We start from the raw sequence: 19,380 nt of genomic DNA, 5'->3' as shown, positions 1-19,380 counted from the left end.
GATTGCTGCTCACCTTTTTAGTCAGATCATTTGTGTATGAAGAGACTGAGAGCGAGCGCTCATCACGATACCCTTGTCTCTAATGAATACTCGCTGTCGAGGACAGCATTCTGTGTTCTCTTACTTAAGAAGTGTTGGAGCCACTCGCATATCAGACGGTTAGGAAAAAACGGATACACGTCAAGAAAACCCGACTACAGTATGATCAAGACTTATGTTGGTAATGGTGAAGTAGAGTGGCGTAAATGGTTCTCTTCATTGGGAAGCCGATACATAAGTGCGAAAGATTATGGTAAATGGAAATCGGAAGCAAAAATAGTCGTTAAGAATAGAAAAGTGCTCACTATAATTATTGTTAATATTATATTATTAAGGTTTCACCCTCTTACAGATAAGTCTCTTACAGATTAAAGCTGTGTGTCAAGGTGCAGCTTGGGTCTAGGTCATTGTCTTCTGCAGAGGACGCTTTCACCAACTTTGCCCTCCGACAACTCTCTGCGAAATGGTTTGAGTCTTATCTATCTAACAGGAAACAAAGGGTGTCGTTGCCAAATAACCGTGCAGTAAGCAGTCAGTGTTCATCTGACTGGGTATTAATTACATGTGGTGTTCCTCAAGGTTCCATTTTGGGTCCATTGCTTTTTCTTGTGTATATTAATGACCTCTCATCTGTTACATTGCCAGATGCTAAGTTTGTTTTGTTTGCAGATGATACAAACATTGCAATAAGTAGCAAGTCAAGTACAGATTTAGAAATAGCTCCTAATAAAATTTTCACTTACCTTAATAAGTCGTTTAAAGCTAATTCTTTGTCAATAAACTTTGAGAAGACCTACTATATACAGTTCAGAACCTGTAAGAGATTTCCTTCCAGCATGAGTATAACGTATGAAGACATGCAGATTGAAGAGGTTGACAGTGTTAATTTCCTGGGATTACAACTCGATAATAAAATCAGTTGGTAAGGGCATACCACAGAATTGCTTAAGCGCCTAAACAAGTCTATATTTGCCATGAGAATGATGTCAGATGTAGGAGATATAAATATAAAAAAAAATTGCATACATTGCTTGCTTTCATTCTTTTATGTCTTATGGGATCATATTCTGGGGCAACTCATAAAACCGAGCAAACGTTTTTAGGGTGCAAAAGCGTGTGATAAGAATCATTTGTGGTGTAAATTCAAGAACATCTTGTAGAAAGGAACTTTGGGTTCTAACCACTGCTTCTCAGTATATTTATTCCTTAATGAAATTTGTTGCAAGTAATACATCCCTATTTCCAACCAATAGCTCAGTACACAGTATGAATACTAGGAATAAGAAGAATCTACATAAAGGCCTAAAATCACTTCCCTTGGTCCAAAAAGGGGTCCAATGTTCAGTCACACACATTTTTAATAAATTGCCAGCAACGGTTAAAAACTTGGTTTCAGATAAAGCACGGTTTAAACAGAGTTTGAAAGACTTTTTGATTGGCAACTCCTTCTACTCCATAGATGAATATCTTAACAGAGACTGTTAAGTCAGCTTAAGTAAAAATATCTGTTAGATTTCAGTTTTGACAACACTTGGTCACAACAGTCAAGATTAGGTATTTTGAGTATGATAAATTTATTAATAGTGGATAACAGTGCTTCATTTTGACTGTGTTAATTTTGTAAATATTAGCTGTCCCAGTTTACTGCATTGTATTAGCTTATTTTCGACTATCTCCTGACAAATGATCAGGATAGTAAGTATTATATTAAAATGTTTTATGTTTTTATGTCATACTTTCTGACATTTTCCACACCCACGAGAATCATCTCATTTTTTGGGTCTTTGGAAAACTGAATCTAATCTAATCTAATCTACGGTCTGAATCAAAGCTTCACTGTTGCAGTAACTCTATTTCTCTCTTCCAAATCCCACAGGTGTGCACCCTTTGTACCGTTCTACTATAACAAGCTAATGACAAAAAGAATACGACGGAGAATATGGTAGCCGCAGAGAAGGATATACACTCCTGGAAATGGAAAAAAGAACACATTGACACCGGTGTGTCAGACCCACCATACTTGCTCCGGACACTGCGAGAGGGCTGTACAAGCAATGATCACACGCACGGCACAGCGGACACACCAGGAACCGCGGTGTTGGCCGTCGAATGGCGCTAGCTGCGCAGCATTTGTGCACCGCCGCCGTCAGTGTCAGCCAGTTTGCCGTGGCATACGGAGCTCCATCGCAGTCTTTAACACTGGTAGCATGCCGCGACAGCGTGGACGTGAACCGTATGTGCAGTTGACGGACTTTGAGCGAGGGCGTATAGTGGGCATGCGGGAGGCCGGGTGGACGTACCGCCGAATTGCTCAACACGTGGGGCGTGAGGTCTCCACAGTACATCGATGTTGTCGCCAGTGGTCGGCGGAAGGTGCACGTGCCCGTCGACCTGGGACCGGAGCGCAGCGACGCACGGATGCACGCCAAGACCGTAGGATCCTACGCAGTGCCGTAGGGGACCGCACCGCCACTTCCCAGCAAATTAGGGACACTGTTGCTCCTGGGGTATCGGCGAGGACCATTCGCAACCGTCTCCATGAAGCTGGGCTACGGTCCCGCACACCGTTAGGCCGTCTTCCGCTCACGCCCCAACATCGTGCAGCCCGCCTCCAGTGGTGTCGCGACAGGCGTGAATGGAGGGACGAATGGAGACGTGTCGTCTTCAGCGATGAGAGTCGCTTCTGCCTTGGTGCCAATGATGGTCGTATGCGTGTTTGGCGCCGTGCAGGTGAGCGCCACAATCAGGACTGCATACGACCGAGGCACACAGGGCCAACACCCGGCATCATGGTGTGGGGAGCGATCTCCTACACTGGCCGTACACCACTGGTGATCGTCGAGGGGACACTGAATAGTGCACGGTACATCCAAACCGTCATCGAACCCATCGTTCTACCATTCCTAGACCGGCAAGGGAACTTGCTGTTCCAACAGGACAATGCACGTCCGCATGTATCCCGTGCCACCCAACGTGCTCTAGAAGGTGTAAGTCAACCACCCTGGCCAGCAAGATCTCCGGATCTGTCCCCCATTGAGCATGTTTGGGACTGGATGAAGCGTCGTCTCACGCGGTCTGCACGTCCAGCACGAACGCTGGTCCAACTGAGGCGCCAGGTGGAAATGGCATGGCAAGCCGTTCCACAGGACTGCATCCAGCATCTCTACGATCGTCTCCATGGGAGAATAGCAGCCTGCATTGCTGCGAAAGGTGGATATACACTGTACTAGTGCCGACATTGTGCATGCTCTGTTGCCTGTGTCTATGTGCCTGTGGTTCTGTCAGTGTGATCATGTGATGTATCTGACCCCAGGAATGTGTCAATAAAGTTTCCCCTTCCTGGGACAATGAATTCACGGTGTTCTTATTTCAATTTCCAGGAGTGTATGTCGAGGATGAAGGTTTGCCACAAAAGTGCCCATTACGCTGGAAGGTGCTGAGAAGAGGTACTAGCAGTCTACAGCAGAGATGGAGTTCGAGTCCCGCTCCGGTACACAGAACGAGTATTAATCCGAAAGGAAGATTCACAGTAGTAAAACCTATTCTCCATTATGCCCTTTGTCACAAGAGTGATAGTCTAAGAAAGCTTGACAGAGAACTTCAACGAAGTTTGCAGGAATGGGAGAAAATCGCTGAGAGATTGCAGTCTTGAGCTATGTAGTGTGAGTAATTAGGAGATAAAATTATCAGTAGGTGAAAAGCAAAACTCTACGTTCACGTATTCGTCTGGCTGCAGTTTTAATTTATTTACAGTTTCTTCACTCAATGAACTTCTCATTTAAATGAACACCTCTTCACTTTAATTTACGTCTATGTTCACAAACGTTTTGTCTACAGATTACCGGTTTCGGTCTATAATGACCATCTTCAGATCTGTGTTTTATAAAAAAATGTACTTAACATTTGACGATGCCACTATGGCTGCAGTACATTAGGACATTGTTTTCATAAAACACAGATCTGAAGCTGGTAATTATAGACCGAAACCGGTAATCTGTGAACAAAAAGTTTGTGACCATAGACGTAAATTAAAGGAAATTTATTCTATATACGGGTCACTGTCGTATTCGCGACAATGTCGCAGCTTGTGAACACCTCTTTCTATTTACCTGTCGCAAACCAATAAGAGAAGAAAAATTGGACTGAAATATACAATCTTGCTCTGTCTTGCGTGCTGACCACCAGAGTTAAAGAAGCTAAAGTAGAATCATGTCTATAAGTTATCGTGTTTTCGTGGTCCATGAAACGACACTACGGCTGCTCCTCCCATGTCAACATCTTCATCGCAGAGTAAAACTTGCCCCCAGCTTCTCAATTATTTGTTGGCTATATTACTATCTTGATCCTCCTCTATAGCTTTTATCTTCTACATCTCCCTCTAGTACCATGCAAGGTACTCTATAATCTAGAAAAAAATCTCCTATCATCCTGTCCATTTTCCTTATCATGTTTTCTTCATATTTTTTTTCCATCCTGGTTCTACAGTAAACCTGTTCATTTCTTATCTGTACACTTAATTTTCAACACCCTCTTATTTTCCGATTTTCCTACAGTCCATGACTCACTTCGACACTGTGTTGCGTTTCAGTAATTTCTTCTTCAAAACAGGCCTATGTTTGATACTAGTATGCTTCTTTTGGTCACGAATGCCCTCGTAGTAGTGTGGTTTTTACATCCTTTTTGTTTCTTCGTCATATGTTATTTGGCTTCCAACGTAGCAGAGTACATTCACTTCGCGTACTTCGTGCTCTCCAATTCTGCTGTTAAGTTTATCGCTAATCTCATTTCTGCTACTCCTCATTACTTTCATCTTTCTTCGGTTTAGTCTCAGTTCATAGTGAATGGCCACTAGACGGTTCATTCCGTTCAGAGGTCACGCATTTCTTCCTCACTTTCACTGACGACAGCAAAGTCAAGACCGAATCTTATTATTTGTATCCTTACAAGCAGGATGTTAATCCAACTCCAGAACTCATCGTATTATTTCTCGGTGCATAGACTGAAGAATACGTGTGAAAGACAAACACGTCTGTTTTATGTCCTCTCTAGTCCAAGCATTTTGTTTTTGTACTTCGATTCATATTTTTCCATCTTGATTCTTTTAGTTGTTGTACATTAACCGTCTTTCTCTATAGTTTACACCTATTTTCCTAAAAATTTCCGGCGTTTTGCACCATTTTATATTTCTGAACTCCCTTTCTAGGTCCACAAATCCTATAAAGGTATCTCGATTTTTCTTAGGTCTTGTTTCCATTTTCAAGCGTAAGTTAGAATTAACTTTCTGGTGCCTTTAGCCTTCCGAAAGCTAAACTGATTGTCATCCTACAGATCTTCAATTTTAGTTTCAATTCTTCTGTTTATTATTCTTGTTCAAATGGCTCCAAGCACTATGGGACTTAACATCTGAGGTCATCAGTCCCCTAGACTTAGAACTACTTAAACCAAACTAACCTAAGGATACGAAACACATCAATGCCCGAGGCAGGATTCGAACCTGCGACCGTAGCAGCAGCGTGATTCCGGACTGAAGCGCTCGGTCACAGCGGTTGGCATTATTTTTGTCATCAACTTCATTATCATCCGTTATTGTCATCAATCTGCGATAGTTTTCGCAATTATCTGCCCTTGTTATCTTCTGGATTGAGTAGCTGATATTTTTTCGAATATCTGATAGTATGTCTCCAGAGCCATTGATTCTACAGATCAACTTGAAAAGACGTTTGGTAGTCACTCTCTCAATGATTTTAGGAATTACGAAGGAAAAAGCTAAGCTAAACACTGACAACAACATTGTATTCCGTATGTCATTAATATCAATTCCCATGCTGTAGTATACAGAGAAGTTGCAGCATTAGAAAATTGCAGCGAAATGCAGGAAGATCTGCAGCGGATAGGCACTTGGTGCAGGGAGTGGCAACTGACCCTTAACATAGACGAATGTAATGTATTGCGAATACATATAAAGAAGGATCCTTTATTGTATGATTATATGATAGCGGAACAAACACTGGTAGCAGTTACTTCTGTAAAATATCTGGGAGTGTGCGTACGGGACGATTTGAAGTGGAATGATCATATAGAATTAATTGTTGGTAAGGCGGGTGCCAGGTTGAGATTCATTGGGGGAGTCCTTAGAAAATGTAGTCCATCAACAAAGGAGGTGGCTTACAAAACACTCGTTCGACCTATACTTGAGTAATGCTGATCAGTGTGGGATCCGTACCAGGTCGGGTTGACAGAGGAGATAGAGAAGATCCAAAGAAGAGCGGCGCGTTTCGTCACAGGGTTATTTGGTAAGCGTGATAGCGTTACGGAGATGTTTAGCAAATTCAGGTGGCAGACTCTGCAAGAGAGGCGCTCTGCATCGCGGTGTAGCTTGCTGTCCAGGTTTCGAGAGGGTGCATTTCTGGATGAGGTATCGAATATATTGCTTCCCCTACTTATACCTCCCGAGGAGATCACGAATGTAAAATTAGAGAGCGCGCACGGAGGCTTTCCGGCAGTCGTTCTTCCCGCGAACCATACGTGACTTGGAAAGGGAAAGGGAGGTAATGACAGTGGCACGTAAAATGCCTTCCGCCACACACCTTTGGGTGGCTTGCGGGGTATAAATGTAGATATAGATGTAGACATTTATCCTTCTATCACGTCATCAGACAATTCCTCCCCCTTATCCAATGTATTCTTTCACTCATCCGCACACTCTTTCGCGTTTATCGGTGGAATTTCTCTTGCACTCTGGAATTTCTCTTGCACTCTTGCACTCTGCTTTGCTTTTAATTTCAGCATGGTTGTTTTGAGTTTCGAATATGCTAAAGCTGTACTTCCGACGACGATTTATTTTTCGATTTCTTCACATTTTTCCTGTAGCGATTTTGCCTTGGCTTCCCTACGTTTGCTATTTATTTCACTCCCAACTGACTTACATTGCTTTTCATTAATTTTTTTCACTTCCTTCTTTCGATGAATTATTGATTTCTTCTTTTATCCATGGTTGCATCGCAGTTTCCTTACCTATAGTTGTTTGTTCAGCTTCCATGATTTTCCGTCTTAGAGGATGTCCATTCCTTTTCATTTGACAGCCTTTTGTGGTATTCAGTATCGCAATATCTACAGCGTTAGACAACTTCAAACGCAACCTTATCATTCCTCTATACTTCAGTATCCCATCTATTTCCACACTGATTCTTCCAATCGATTCTCTTACACTTTAGCCATTAGTAAATCCTGATGTGGTTATACACTGAGGTGACAAAAGTCATGAGATACCTCTCAGTATCGTGTCTGTCTTCCTTTTGCCGTAGAGCAACAACTCGAAGTGGCATGAACTCAACAAGTCGTTTGAAATCCCCTGAAGAAACATTAATCCATTCTGGCCTCTATAGTCGTCCATATTTGTGAAAGTGTTACCGGTGCAGGGTTTTGTGTCCATAAATGTTCGACGGGGTTCATGTCTGTCGATCTGGCTAGCCAAATCATTCGCTCGAATTATCGAGAATGTTCTTCAAACCAATCGCGAACAATTGTGGCCCGGTGATGACAGTGCATTGTCATCCATAAAAATTCCATCGCTGCTTGGGAACAAGAGGTCCATGAATGGCTAAAAATGGTCTCCAAGAAGCCATCATAACCATTTACAGTCGATGATCGGTTCGGGTGGATCAGAGGACCCAGTCCATTTCATTAAACACAGCCCACACACGGTACTGAGCAACTACAAGGTAGCACAGTGCCTTGTTGACACCTTGGGTCCATGGTTTCGTGGAATCTACACTCCATCCATGCCATCAGCTCTTATCAACTGAAATCGCGACTCATTTGATCAGGCCGCGGTTTTCCTGTCGTCTAAGGTGCAACCGATAGGGTCACGAGCCCAGGAGAGGTGCTACAGGAGATGTGCTGTTAGAAAAGGTACTCGCATCGGTCGTCTTTTGCCATAGCCCATTAACGCCAAATTTCACCTCACTGTCCTAACGGATGCGTTCATCGTACTCCCCAAATTGATTTCTGCTGTTATTTCACGTCGTGTTGCTTGTCTATTAGCACTAACATTTCAACGCAAACGCGTCTGCTCTCGGTCGTTAAGTGAAGGTCATCGGCCACTGCGTTGTCTGTGGTTTGAGATAACGCCTTAAATTTGGTACTCTCGGCACTTTCTTGACGTGGAGGATCTCAGAATGCTAAATTCCCCTACGATTTCCAAAATGCAATGTCCCATGCGTCTAGCTGCAACTGGTGCTCCACGTTCAAAGTCTGTTAATTCACGTCGTGCAGCCGTAGTCAAGATGGAAACCTTTTACCATGAATCACCTGAGTACAAATAACAGCCCTGCCTATGCACTGTCGTTTTATACCCTACTCTCGCGATACCACCGCCATCTGAATATGTACATAACGCTATCCTATGACTTTTGTCACCTCATTGTATATCTACTTCAGGATATACCTTACCATTCTATATCCGATTTCGCAATCTCTGGCTGATGATGACGTTATCCAGCTGGAAACCTCCTACGTGTCTTCAGTGTATACCTCCTCCTGTGGTTCGCTCAAAATTCCTACGTGTCTTCAGTGTATACCTCCTCCTCCTGTGATTCGCTCAAAATTACTGGAAACTCACTTAGTCATTCCCCCTTTTTGTACCTACTACCGAGCCCATCTTATCTCACAGTCAGTTCTCTGTTCCATCCCCTAGTGTAGCATTAAATTCAGTCATGATGCTCTTTACCTGTTAAATAGCGTCATATGCTTTCTCTGTCTCTTCATCTGCTTGTGACTTCGACATGTATAACAGAACTATTCTTGTTGGCGTTGATTTGCTGTCAGTTCTGATGACAATAATCCTATCACTGAAAAGTTCACAGTAACTCATTCTCTGCCATATCTTCCTATTCGTAACGAATCCTCTTCTCATTACATCATTTTCTGCTGCTGTTGATATTACCCTATATTCGTCTGACCAGAAGCCCTCGTCTTCTTCCCATTTTACCCCACTGCCTCCGCTACATCTAGATATAGCCTTTGCATTTACCTTTTCAGATTTTCTAGTGTGCCTACCACATTCAGATTTCGACATTCAGTGTTCTGGCTACTAGAATATTGCCCTTCTATTGGTTAATCAATTCTTTTCTCACGGTCACCTCCCCCTCTGCATCCCTCTCCCGGAGATCCGAATGGGTGACGAATTTAGAATGTTTTGCCAATGGACAGGTCATTGTGAAATTTTTTCGGTAAAGGTAACATGTCCTGTGGATACACGTGGCGTGTCCTTATAATAGTAGCTTCTATTTTCTTCTGAACGCTCAGACTTGATCATTGCTGATTATTTGATGGTTATTGTAGGAGTAGTTTCCCATTTCAAGAGAAAGTGAGCACTCCAACCCTCTGTCTGTTCTTCGTTCTCTATGACAAGAACGTTGGCAGAACGAGGATGACTACTTACACCGGAAGTCTTAGGCCGATTTTAATGATGATTTTTATTCACAATTTAGACAGTGGCTGGGATCAAACGTGGAACACAGGATGTTTTGATTACTAGTGAAAGACGCTATCCATCCATACAGGTTGTATATGGTGTTACTCCTATCTACTCTGCGCAGTTCCATTCGAGATCATTTCGAATAGTCACACCCAGATACTTGACAGATGTTACCCGCTTCCAATGACTGGGCATTTATTTTGTACTCGTACATTAACGGGGATTTTCGCCTTGTTTTACGCATTAGGTTACACTTACTAATACTGAGAGATAACTGCCAGTCATTACACCACGCATTTATTTCCTGCAAATCCTCATTGATTTGTTCACAAGTTTCGTGTGATACTACTTTCCTGTAGACTACAGCATCATCGGCAAACAGTCTAATGCCGCTGTCAATACCATCAAACAGATCGTTTATGTTAATCGTAAAAAGGAGCGGACTCTTTACGCTACCCTGGGGCACACCTGAAGTTACGCTTGTTTCTCTTGAAGTCATCCTGTTCAGATCGGCATACTGCTCCATGTCTGTTAGAAAACATTCTATCCAACCGCATATGTCGTCGGATAGACCGTAAGCGCTCATTTCTGGAGCAAGCGACAGTGCGGAACTGAGTCGAATGCCTCTCCAAAGTCGAGAAATATGGCATCAACCTGGGAGCCGGTATCTAGAGCTTGTTGTATATCATGAACAAAGAGGGCCAGCTGTGTCTCGCATGACCGCTGTTTCCTAAGACCACGCTGGTTTCTGCAGATGAGCTTCTCAGAGTCTAGAAAGGTCATTATGTCTGAACACAAAATATGTTCCATGATTCTACAACAAATCGATGTCAGTGAAATTGGCCGGTTATTATGTGCATCCGATTTTCTACCCTTTTTATAATTGCTATGACCTGGGCCTTCTTCCAGTCCAATGGAACTTCCCGCTGTTCCAATGATCCCCGATATATGATGGATACGAATGGTGCTATATTTGTAGCATAGCCAACATATAATCTTACGGGGATACCGTCTGGGACAGATGCCTTCCTAGCGTCTAAGGATCTTAACTGTTTTACAATCCCAGATGCACTAAACACTATGTCGGCCATCCTTGTGTTTGTTCGATAATTGAAAGGGGAGATGGTGCCGCAGTCCTCTAGCGTAAACGAGTTTTTGAAAGCTAGGGTTAGAATTGGTAATAACGTCACAGTAGTTCACGTTTCTGCATTTATTTCACGCAACTCGGATAGATACGAATTCCACAGTAATCCTTTTCGTAGATGTCGGTGCTTACATACCCGCATCGGAGTCGCGCCACGTCGCATGTACGCTACAGCATCGCCCTGAAACGGAAACATTTGATCGCCCTTTATAGTAAATGTTTTATAAATTGGACATTTGCGACAATGATGGAAGCTGAAGAAATGATTTAATATTTGTGCCAAGGCCGGGACTTGAATCTGGGTCGTCTTGCTTGCTAGGCAGGAATGCTAGCCAGTACACCAACACGACACTAGTAAACTTTGAGAACGGACTATCCAAGTCCATTGCCTTCCCAACACAAACCTCTATTCATATCTTCTGCTTATTTTCCCCTTTTTACAAGGGAACCTCCCCATCGCACCCCCCATCAGATTTAGTTATAAGTTGGCACAGTGGGTAGGCCTTGAAAAACTGAACACAGATCAATCGAGAAAACAGGAAGAAGTTGTGTGGAACTATGAAAAAAAAAAAGCAAAATATACAAACTGAGTAGTCCATGCGCAAGACAGGCAACATCAAGGAGAGCGTGAGCTCCGGAGCGCTGTGGTCCCGTGGTTAGCGTGAGCAGCTGAGGTATAAGAAGTGCTTGGTTCAAGACTTCCCTCAAGTGAAAAGTTTAATTTTTTATTTTTAGACAATTATTATCTCCCCGTCCGTCCGTCCGATGCGAGGTAACTGCGCCGTAGTATGGGGACGCTTCACCTAAACAAACATCGAAACAAAACATATGTTTTGACAGAGCACAGGGAAAACTGTGGGACTGTGAAACTGTTGCATTCATTTGTTGCAGTTTATGTGACAAACTCTTATGTTTTCATCACTTTTTTGGGAGTGACTATCACATCCACAACAAAACCTAAATCGGGCAAGGTAGAAGAATATTTTTACCCATTGGGGACGCACATGCCGTCACCAGTGTCGTATAGAATATATCAGACGTGTTTTCCTGTGGAGGAATCGGTTCCCATTGGAGAGGCACGTCCATTCGTCTACTAATCGCACGGTTTTGCGGTACGATCGCAAAACACAGACTAAACTTATTACAGTGAACAGAGACGTCAATGAACGAACGGACAGATCATAACTTTGCGAAAATAAAGAAAGTAAACGTTTCACTCGAGGGAAGTCTTGAACCAAGGACCTCTCGTACCTCAGGTGCTCACGCTAACCACGGGACAACGGCGTTCCTGAGCTTACACTCTCCTTTATGATGCCTGTCTTGCGCATGGACTACTCAGTTTGTATATTTTGCTTATTTTTTTTTTAGTTCCACACAACTTCTTCCTGTTTTCTCGATTGATCTGTGTTCAGTTTTCCAAGGCCTATCCACTGTGCCAACTTATAACTAAATCTGAGGGGGGTGCGATGGGGAAGTCCCCTTGTTCGATAGTTGGGGAGAGCATTGGACTTCGGTAGTCCGTGCGGGAAAGTAAGACATCGTGCTGTGGCTAGCGTTCCTGTCTACCAAGCGACCAGACCTAGGTACAAGTCCTACCTTTGTCAAAAATTTTAGTTTTTTTCTTCGTCTTCCGTCATTATCGTGGATAAAGATGAGACTCGAATGTCTCAAGGAAAATTTTATTCTATAAAAGAAATTGGACATTTGTCACGTCATCATCGTGGTATTCTAACTTTAACGGCCAGCAGAGGTTTTATATTGGTCAGAGCTCATAAAGTCGTTCACAGTGACAGCACTGACCTGACTGCATTCATGAAAATGTGTTTTGACTGGCGCGCACTGCTCTGCTCCTGAGTTAAGTCACAATGAAAAACGACTCGCTGCCGCATTGCTGGAGCTAGCCTCCTCCTCGGCAGGTGACAGTACCTGCGTGTCGGCCAGCCTGGAGAGCTCGGGGTGCAGGTAGTAGGAGATGCCGGACAGCGCCCCCGGCAGCATGAGGCCGCGCACCAGCAGGATGGACAGCACCACGTACGGCAGCGTCGCCGTCGCCCACACCACCTTGCCTGCGAACACAGTGGGCGTCGCTGCAGGGGGTTACCTTCACCACAGCCTCCCTGCACAGTGTCCGATCAACACTATCCGGACACTCGCCAGTATAAAAGGACGCATCGAGTATTGTGTTATCAGGTAGACCAGGCTGGGAAGGAGATATCTATACTCGTATATCAGAATATCGATATTTCTCGGTATTATATCGATTCTCGCAGCAGAAACTTAAATTGTCGACCTATCTAATAATTGATACTTTACACCAAATATCGAGGGCGATACTTTCACGATCTGTCTTCTTTTGGTTCATAGGCACTGTAGTTCTCATCAACATATTTTTTGCCTATTACGACTACTACCAATCTTTGCAATCTGACACTAAATGTCTTGTTGTTCTTGTCTTCAGTCCTGAGACTGGTATGATGCAGCTCTCCATGCTACTCTATCCTGTGCAAGCTTCTTCATCTCCCAGTACTTACTGCAACATACATCCTTCTGAATCTGCTTAGTGTATTCATCTCTTGGTTTCCCTCTACGATTTTTACCCTCCACACTGCCCTCCGATGCTAAATTTGTGATCCTTTGCTGCCTCATAACATATCCTACCAACCGGTCCCTTCTTCTTGTCAAGTTGTGCCACAAACTTCTCTTCTCCCCAATTCTATTCAATACCTCCTCATTATTTATGTGATCTACCCATCTAATCTTCAGCATTCTTCTGTAGCACCACATTTCGAAAGCTTCTATTCTCTTCCTGTCCAAACTATTTATCGTCCATGTTTCACTTCCATACATGGCTACACTCCATACAAATGATTTCAGAAACGACTTCCTGACACTTAAATCTATACTCGATGTTAACAAATTTTTCTTCTTCAGAAACGCTTTCCTCCCCATTGCCAGTCTCCATTTTATATCCTCTCTACTTCGACCATCATCAGTTATTTTGCTCCCCAAATAGCAAAACATCTTTACTACTTTCAGTGTCTCATTTCCTAATCTAATTCCCTCAACATCACCCGATTTAATTCGACGACATTCCATTATCCTCGTTTTGCTTTTGTTGATGTTCGTCTTATATCCTCCTTTCAAGACACTGTCCATTCCGTTCAACTGCTCTTCCAATTCCTTTGCTGTCTGTGACAGAATTACAATGTCATCGGTGAACCTCAAAGTTTTTATTTCTTCTCCATGGATTTTAATTCCTACTCCGAATTTTTCTTTTGTTTCCTTTACTGCTTGCTCAATATACAGATTGAATAACATCGGGGACAGGCTACAACCCTGTCTCACTCCCTTCCCAACCGCTGCTTCCCTTTCGTGCCCCTCGACTCTTATAACTGCCATCTGGTTTCTGTACAAATTGTCGAAATCTTTCTCTAAGTCTACAAATGCTAGAAACGTAGGTTTGCCCTTCCTTAATCTATTTTCTAAGATAAGTCGTAGGGTCAGTATTGCCTCACGTGTTCCAACATTTCTGCGGAATCCAAACTGATCTTCCCCGAGGTCGGCTTCTACCAGTTTTTCCATTCGTCTGTAAAGAATTCGCGTTAGTATTTTGCAGCTGTGACTTATTAAACTGATAGTTTGGTAATTTTCACATATGTCAACACCTGCTTTCTTTGGGATTGGAATTATTATAGTCTTCTTGAAGTCTGATGGTATTTCGCCTGTCTCATACATCTTGCTCACCAGATGGTAGAGTTTTGTCACTACAAACGAGCACCAGATCTGAACATGAATGTATGTGTACTGTCTATTCATGAAAGTTTGATACTTCTGTGTGTCATTTCTGCCATTGCAAGTGATAGTAAGGAAATCACCACTACGCTGGCCGGTGTGGCCGTGCGGTTCTAGGGGCTTCAGTCTGGAACCGCGTGACCGCTACGGTCGCAGGTTCGAATCCTGCCTCGGGTATGGATGTGTGTGATGTCCTTAGGTTAGTTAGGTTTAAGTAGTTCTAAATTCTAGGGGACTGATGACCACAGATCTCATGTCCCATTGTGCTCAGAGCCATTTTTTGAAATCACCACTACCTGGTCTCAACTATGAGGGAGAATGTGCGATTCCAGAAACACTACAGCCTGCACACATGACAATGTCATATGCTACAGTTATGATGACGTCGCTCTTGCTGACAATGGTACTCTTGTCCATTACGCCTCCTACAGTGGGCCCTCAGGGGCGCTCGACCGTGCCTGCCCGCTGATGGTTGCGCGCTCTCTTCCTGCTGCTTTCCCCACACTAGCTTTGATGGCTTCCCATCATTCAGGGATGCTGATCCCCATCCACCAGGTGCAGATGTATCACCCTCATCTGGCTTCTCAGTCCAGGAAGAGCTCCCTTGGGACACTCCCCTCCGAGGTTTCTACCAGCCTACAACTGGATACAAGACACGAAATGAAGGATCCACAGGGTGCATGTCATAGGGCTTCGTGACCTTCCACAATCTCTGAAATTCAGGGAAGACCTTCCAGTTATTTAAATCTCTTAAGGAGAAGAAATACAAAAAGAAGTCTTCCCAGACGAAGTAGGTTCTGGTGTTCCCCATGCTGCCAAGTCCCACATGTTCTGCTGAGGTGGCGATCCTGGTGGCTCCTGAGACTCCAGATCGCACCACACAATGTGTATCAGAACTTATGTGTGTTGATACCATAACCTCTCAAGCAATGGCAGCAGGTGACCCTGGGGCATACACTGACTGCTTGGTCCCTTTATGCCCACCCAATATATGAGCAGCATGATTCTCCATGGGAATTGTAGTAATTTTTTCTACCACATGGCTAAGCTATGACACCTCTTAATTTCCTCCCCTGCTTTTTGCATTGCCCTTCAGGAAATTTGGTTTCCAGCAATGTGGATTCCTGCCCAACATGGCAACTAGGGAACTGTGCCAACTCGGAAAAGATGTAGGGTGGAGTTTGCAGATATGTTCTGGACTCTGTATATAGCGAACTAGTGCATCTTGATGCAACTTTGGAGGCTGGGGCTGTTTGGGTAAGGGCACTTTAGGATTTTAACAACTGTGAAGTGCCTCAGAATATGTCTGAATTTTGTCCTAGCTCTCCCCATCTTTCCACCTTCCCCAATCTTGGGCGACTTCAAGCCCATAACGCTTTGTGGGATGGGACGAGATTGAAAACTTACTTGCAGATCTCTCGACCTGTGTTTCTTGAACACTGGTTCCCCCACACACTTCATTGTGGCACAAGGAACTTACTCAGCCACTGATCTTTCTGTTTGCAGCGCTGGTCTTCTCCCATCCAATCACTGGAGAGTCCACAATTACCTATGAGGTAGTGACCACCTTCTGGAAGATAGTACCTTAGTGGACCTAGGAAATCACCGAGCCATTAGAGATCGCTGATGAGCTCTCCAACGTCATGAGTGGCATCCATCGAAGGAGCACCTTATTGTCTTTAAATGGCTCTGTGGCTGGGTCCACCATGAAATAAAATAACGGAAGCAACCACTGGGCCACGTATGTCGCCTTTTTTTTTTTAATGTTCAAATGTGTGTGAAATCTTATAGGACTTAACTGCTAAGGTCATCAGTCCCTAAGCTTACACACTACTTAACCTAAATTATCCTAAGGACAAACACACACACCCGTGCCCGAGGGAGGACTCGAACCTCCGCCGTGACCAACCGCACAGTCCATGTCTGCAGCGCCCCAGACCGCTCAGCTAATCCCGCGCGGCATGTCGCCTTTACAAGTTTGGGTGAAGATAAGACACCCATACTGATACCAGTTCCCTGCGGATGTTCCTGGTATTACCTTGAATGATGCTGTCTTCACTGACGCAGATACTGTCGCTGAACATTTTGCTTCACATTATGCTAGAGTCTCTGTGTCTGAGAACTACCAATCTGCCTTTCATTTCCTCAAACAGTGGATGGAGAGAATGCACTTATGTTTGACTACACACCACCTGGAGCCCTACAATGCCCCATTAGGTAGTGGATTGTCAGCATAACCTCTTTACCATTTTCAACCATATCTTGATGATGAAACTGGGTAAGCATACGCTAAAGATGGACAGCTGTCGCCTAATTAGTCTCACCAATGTTCTCTGCTAGTTGCTCAAACGTGTGGTGAGCTGCTAGCTGAGTCGGCTCCTTGAATCTCGAGGCCTTCTTGGTCCACCCCACTCTTTTCGCCAAGACCGTTCCATTGCTGATAATTTGGTTTGCCTAGAGTGTGCCACCCAGACCGCTTTTGACCAGTTTCAGTACCTTATTGTTGTCTTCTTCGACCTACAAAAGGCTTATGACATCTCATGGCGACACCACATCCTCGCTAGCTTACATGAGTAGGGTCTCCAAGGCCCGCTTCCGTTTTTTGTCCAGAAGTGCTTGTCATACCATACTTTCTGGGCTCGAATTGTTGTCCCATAGGACTCTGCATTGAGTATCTCTCTCTTTCTAGTGGTCATCAACGGTCTAGCAGCAGCTGTGGGTCTTCAGTATCATCCTTCTTGTATTCTGACCTTTTTTGCTTTTATTATTGGTCCTCTAATATGGATATCACTGAATGCCAACTGCAGGGTGTCATTTACAAGGTGAAGTCATGGGTCCTCACCCACAGCTTCCAGTTTTCAGCCACCAATACTCACGTTATGCACTTCTGTCGACGTCATATTGTTCATCCACAACCAGAACTTTACCTCAGCAACCATTTACTTAATGTGGTGGATACTTACCGTTTTTTGGGACTGTTCTTAGATGCCTGGTTGACCTGGCTTCCCATTTTCGCCAACTGAAGCATCTTATAACACTTCACTACCTCAGTAACACTAGCTGGGATGCAGAGCACACTACCCTTCTGCAGCTTTACAAAGCCCTGATGACACTGCAGTTTAGTCTGTTTAACTATAAAAAACCAATCAACCAACTAACTGGAGTCACTTTGATTCCTCCCATATGATGTTGTGTACTGTTCCATGCTCTCTAACTGCTCTTTGAATCTGATTACATTTCTGAAAAGACTACAGTACCCAACATCTTGGTCCACATTCCAGTTTCCGCAGTCACAGTTATCGCTAAGACATTCTCTTATTCTATTCATGTATATTGGCTAAGGCCCATGTCCTCTAAGGAAATGGATTGTACCCGTCGAAAGGTGTAATGTATTTTACTTGAAGTCTTTCCTTCATCCTGGGACGAAGACATAGACACCCCGTGTTGTTGTAGCTACATCCCCAGCCATTCATAAATAAAACAACAAAGCATAGGTAGATCTCAACTAGGGTCTCATGTTCTGGGATTGCTTTTGAAGTTATTGTTAACTTTTACGATATGTTGCAGGAGAAAAGCCCCCACAGTACAAAACCCATCTCAAGAAAAATGAAGTATATGTACTTAAAAATATGTTTACATGCTAATATCTGAAACCTGCTGCCAACGTCCTTTATCCTGGACGTAACAAGATAGCTACTATATGAGTTTTTTACTTCTTTTGAAACTGCAATGTTTATTCGGAGTAAAACTATGGAAAGTGCTACAACGGCTAATCTGAACAAAAAAAAATTAATCCACGGAGTAAAGGGGAATATGAGGAGTGTGGGTGTAATTTTAGGTAAACATAATATCACTGTTCACGCGACACATTGTAGTGCCCCCAGAATTTTAAAAGTCTGGAGACGTGTTCCAGCCGTTTCGAACACGCGTTATTTTAAAGCAGGACGTAAGGATGAGCATGGGATACTGCACCCATTTATTGTTTGTGCAGGCGAAACTGGAAGGGAGATAATTCGTCGCGCTGGCAAGCGTTCGCGACCTGCCAAGAATAATTAAACACGGCCCCGAAGCTCCGTGGCCGGTTGCAAAGAGTAATGTAGCTTTGTATTGTTGAAAAACAAATGGAGTGATTCGAGATAGTGACTGTTTATTAGACGTTGAACTGCTGTTCAGAGTACGTGGACTGGACGTGGATAGTCAGCCACGATAAAAGCTTATGTATTAATTGTGTTCAAAAATGTGTAATTAACTGATTCTGGGTTCCCGGTAATGTGTGGGCTTACGTCATAAAGTTTAGTTGTTTTTTTGTACAAAGTGGAAATAAATATGTTCTGGTGCATTGAACGATATTCCAAGAGTAGAGTATTTTTTAAATAAGAGAGAGAGCGAGAGAGTGAAAATTTCCCCTTCCTAGCAGTGAAATCTTCGGAGAAGCGTCCGGTGCTAGCAGAAGACATCGGCGCTGCAAGAAAGCAGAACCAGCATTCTTCAACAAGTAAGTCCATGAAAACGCTTAATATTTCACCGGGCCACCGCAACATGTTAACTTTCCTATGTTTTAATTCAGATTCTGCACTCCATCAATCAGACACAGACGAAGAATGACATTTTGACAAACACGCTAAGTGGAATGAGCAGTTGTGTGATCGGCAAGAGTAATGCTGTTAAAGAGGAAATTACTTCTTCAAATGCAGCTTTGAAGGCGGCGCTCAGTGAGAAAGTTGACACTCAAGCAAATAAAGTGAAAAAGTTAAAGAACAGAATTCCTAAGATGGAAAATTGGATTTTAAACTGTCCAAAATGACTTGCTAGAAGAAACAGACATTAGAGAAATACAGAAAGAACAAATAAATCATTTTGTAACAATGGATAACTGATTGTTTAGTTGTCACACGTAAACAGATGTTGACCATATAGGAGCTTTTTT

The 19,380-nt window shown here is 43.5% G+C and overlaps 1 protein-coding gene across 1 annotated transcript in view; it reads right to left on the bottom strand.

Moving 5' to 3' along the window:
- Window positions 1-19,380, bottom strand: part of LOC126195315 (sodium-dependent noradrenaline transporter-like) — a 453,210-nt gene that overhangs the window by 149,972 nt on the left and 283,858 nt on the right. Inside the window, exon 5 of the mRNA XM_049933875.1 lies at window positions 12,588-12,727. Coding sequence (XP_049789832.1) covers window positions 12,588-12,727 — 140 coding nt within the window. The remainder of the gene's footprint in view (window positions 1-12,587; window positions 12,728-19,380) is intronic.

Source organism: Schistocerca nitens, chromosome 7, assembly GCF_023898315.1.
Source record: "Schistocerca nitens isolate TAMUIC-IGC-003100 chromosome 7, iqSchNite1.1, whole genome shotgun sequence".
Classification (NCBI taxonomy): domain Eukaryota; kingdom Metazoa; phylum Arthropoda; class Insecta; order Orthoptera; family Acrididae; genus Schistocerca; species Schistocerca nitens.
The sequence above is the reverse complement of the archived record's forward strand: the minus strand, read 5'-3'. Positions and strand labels throughout refer to the sequence as shown.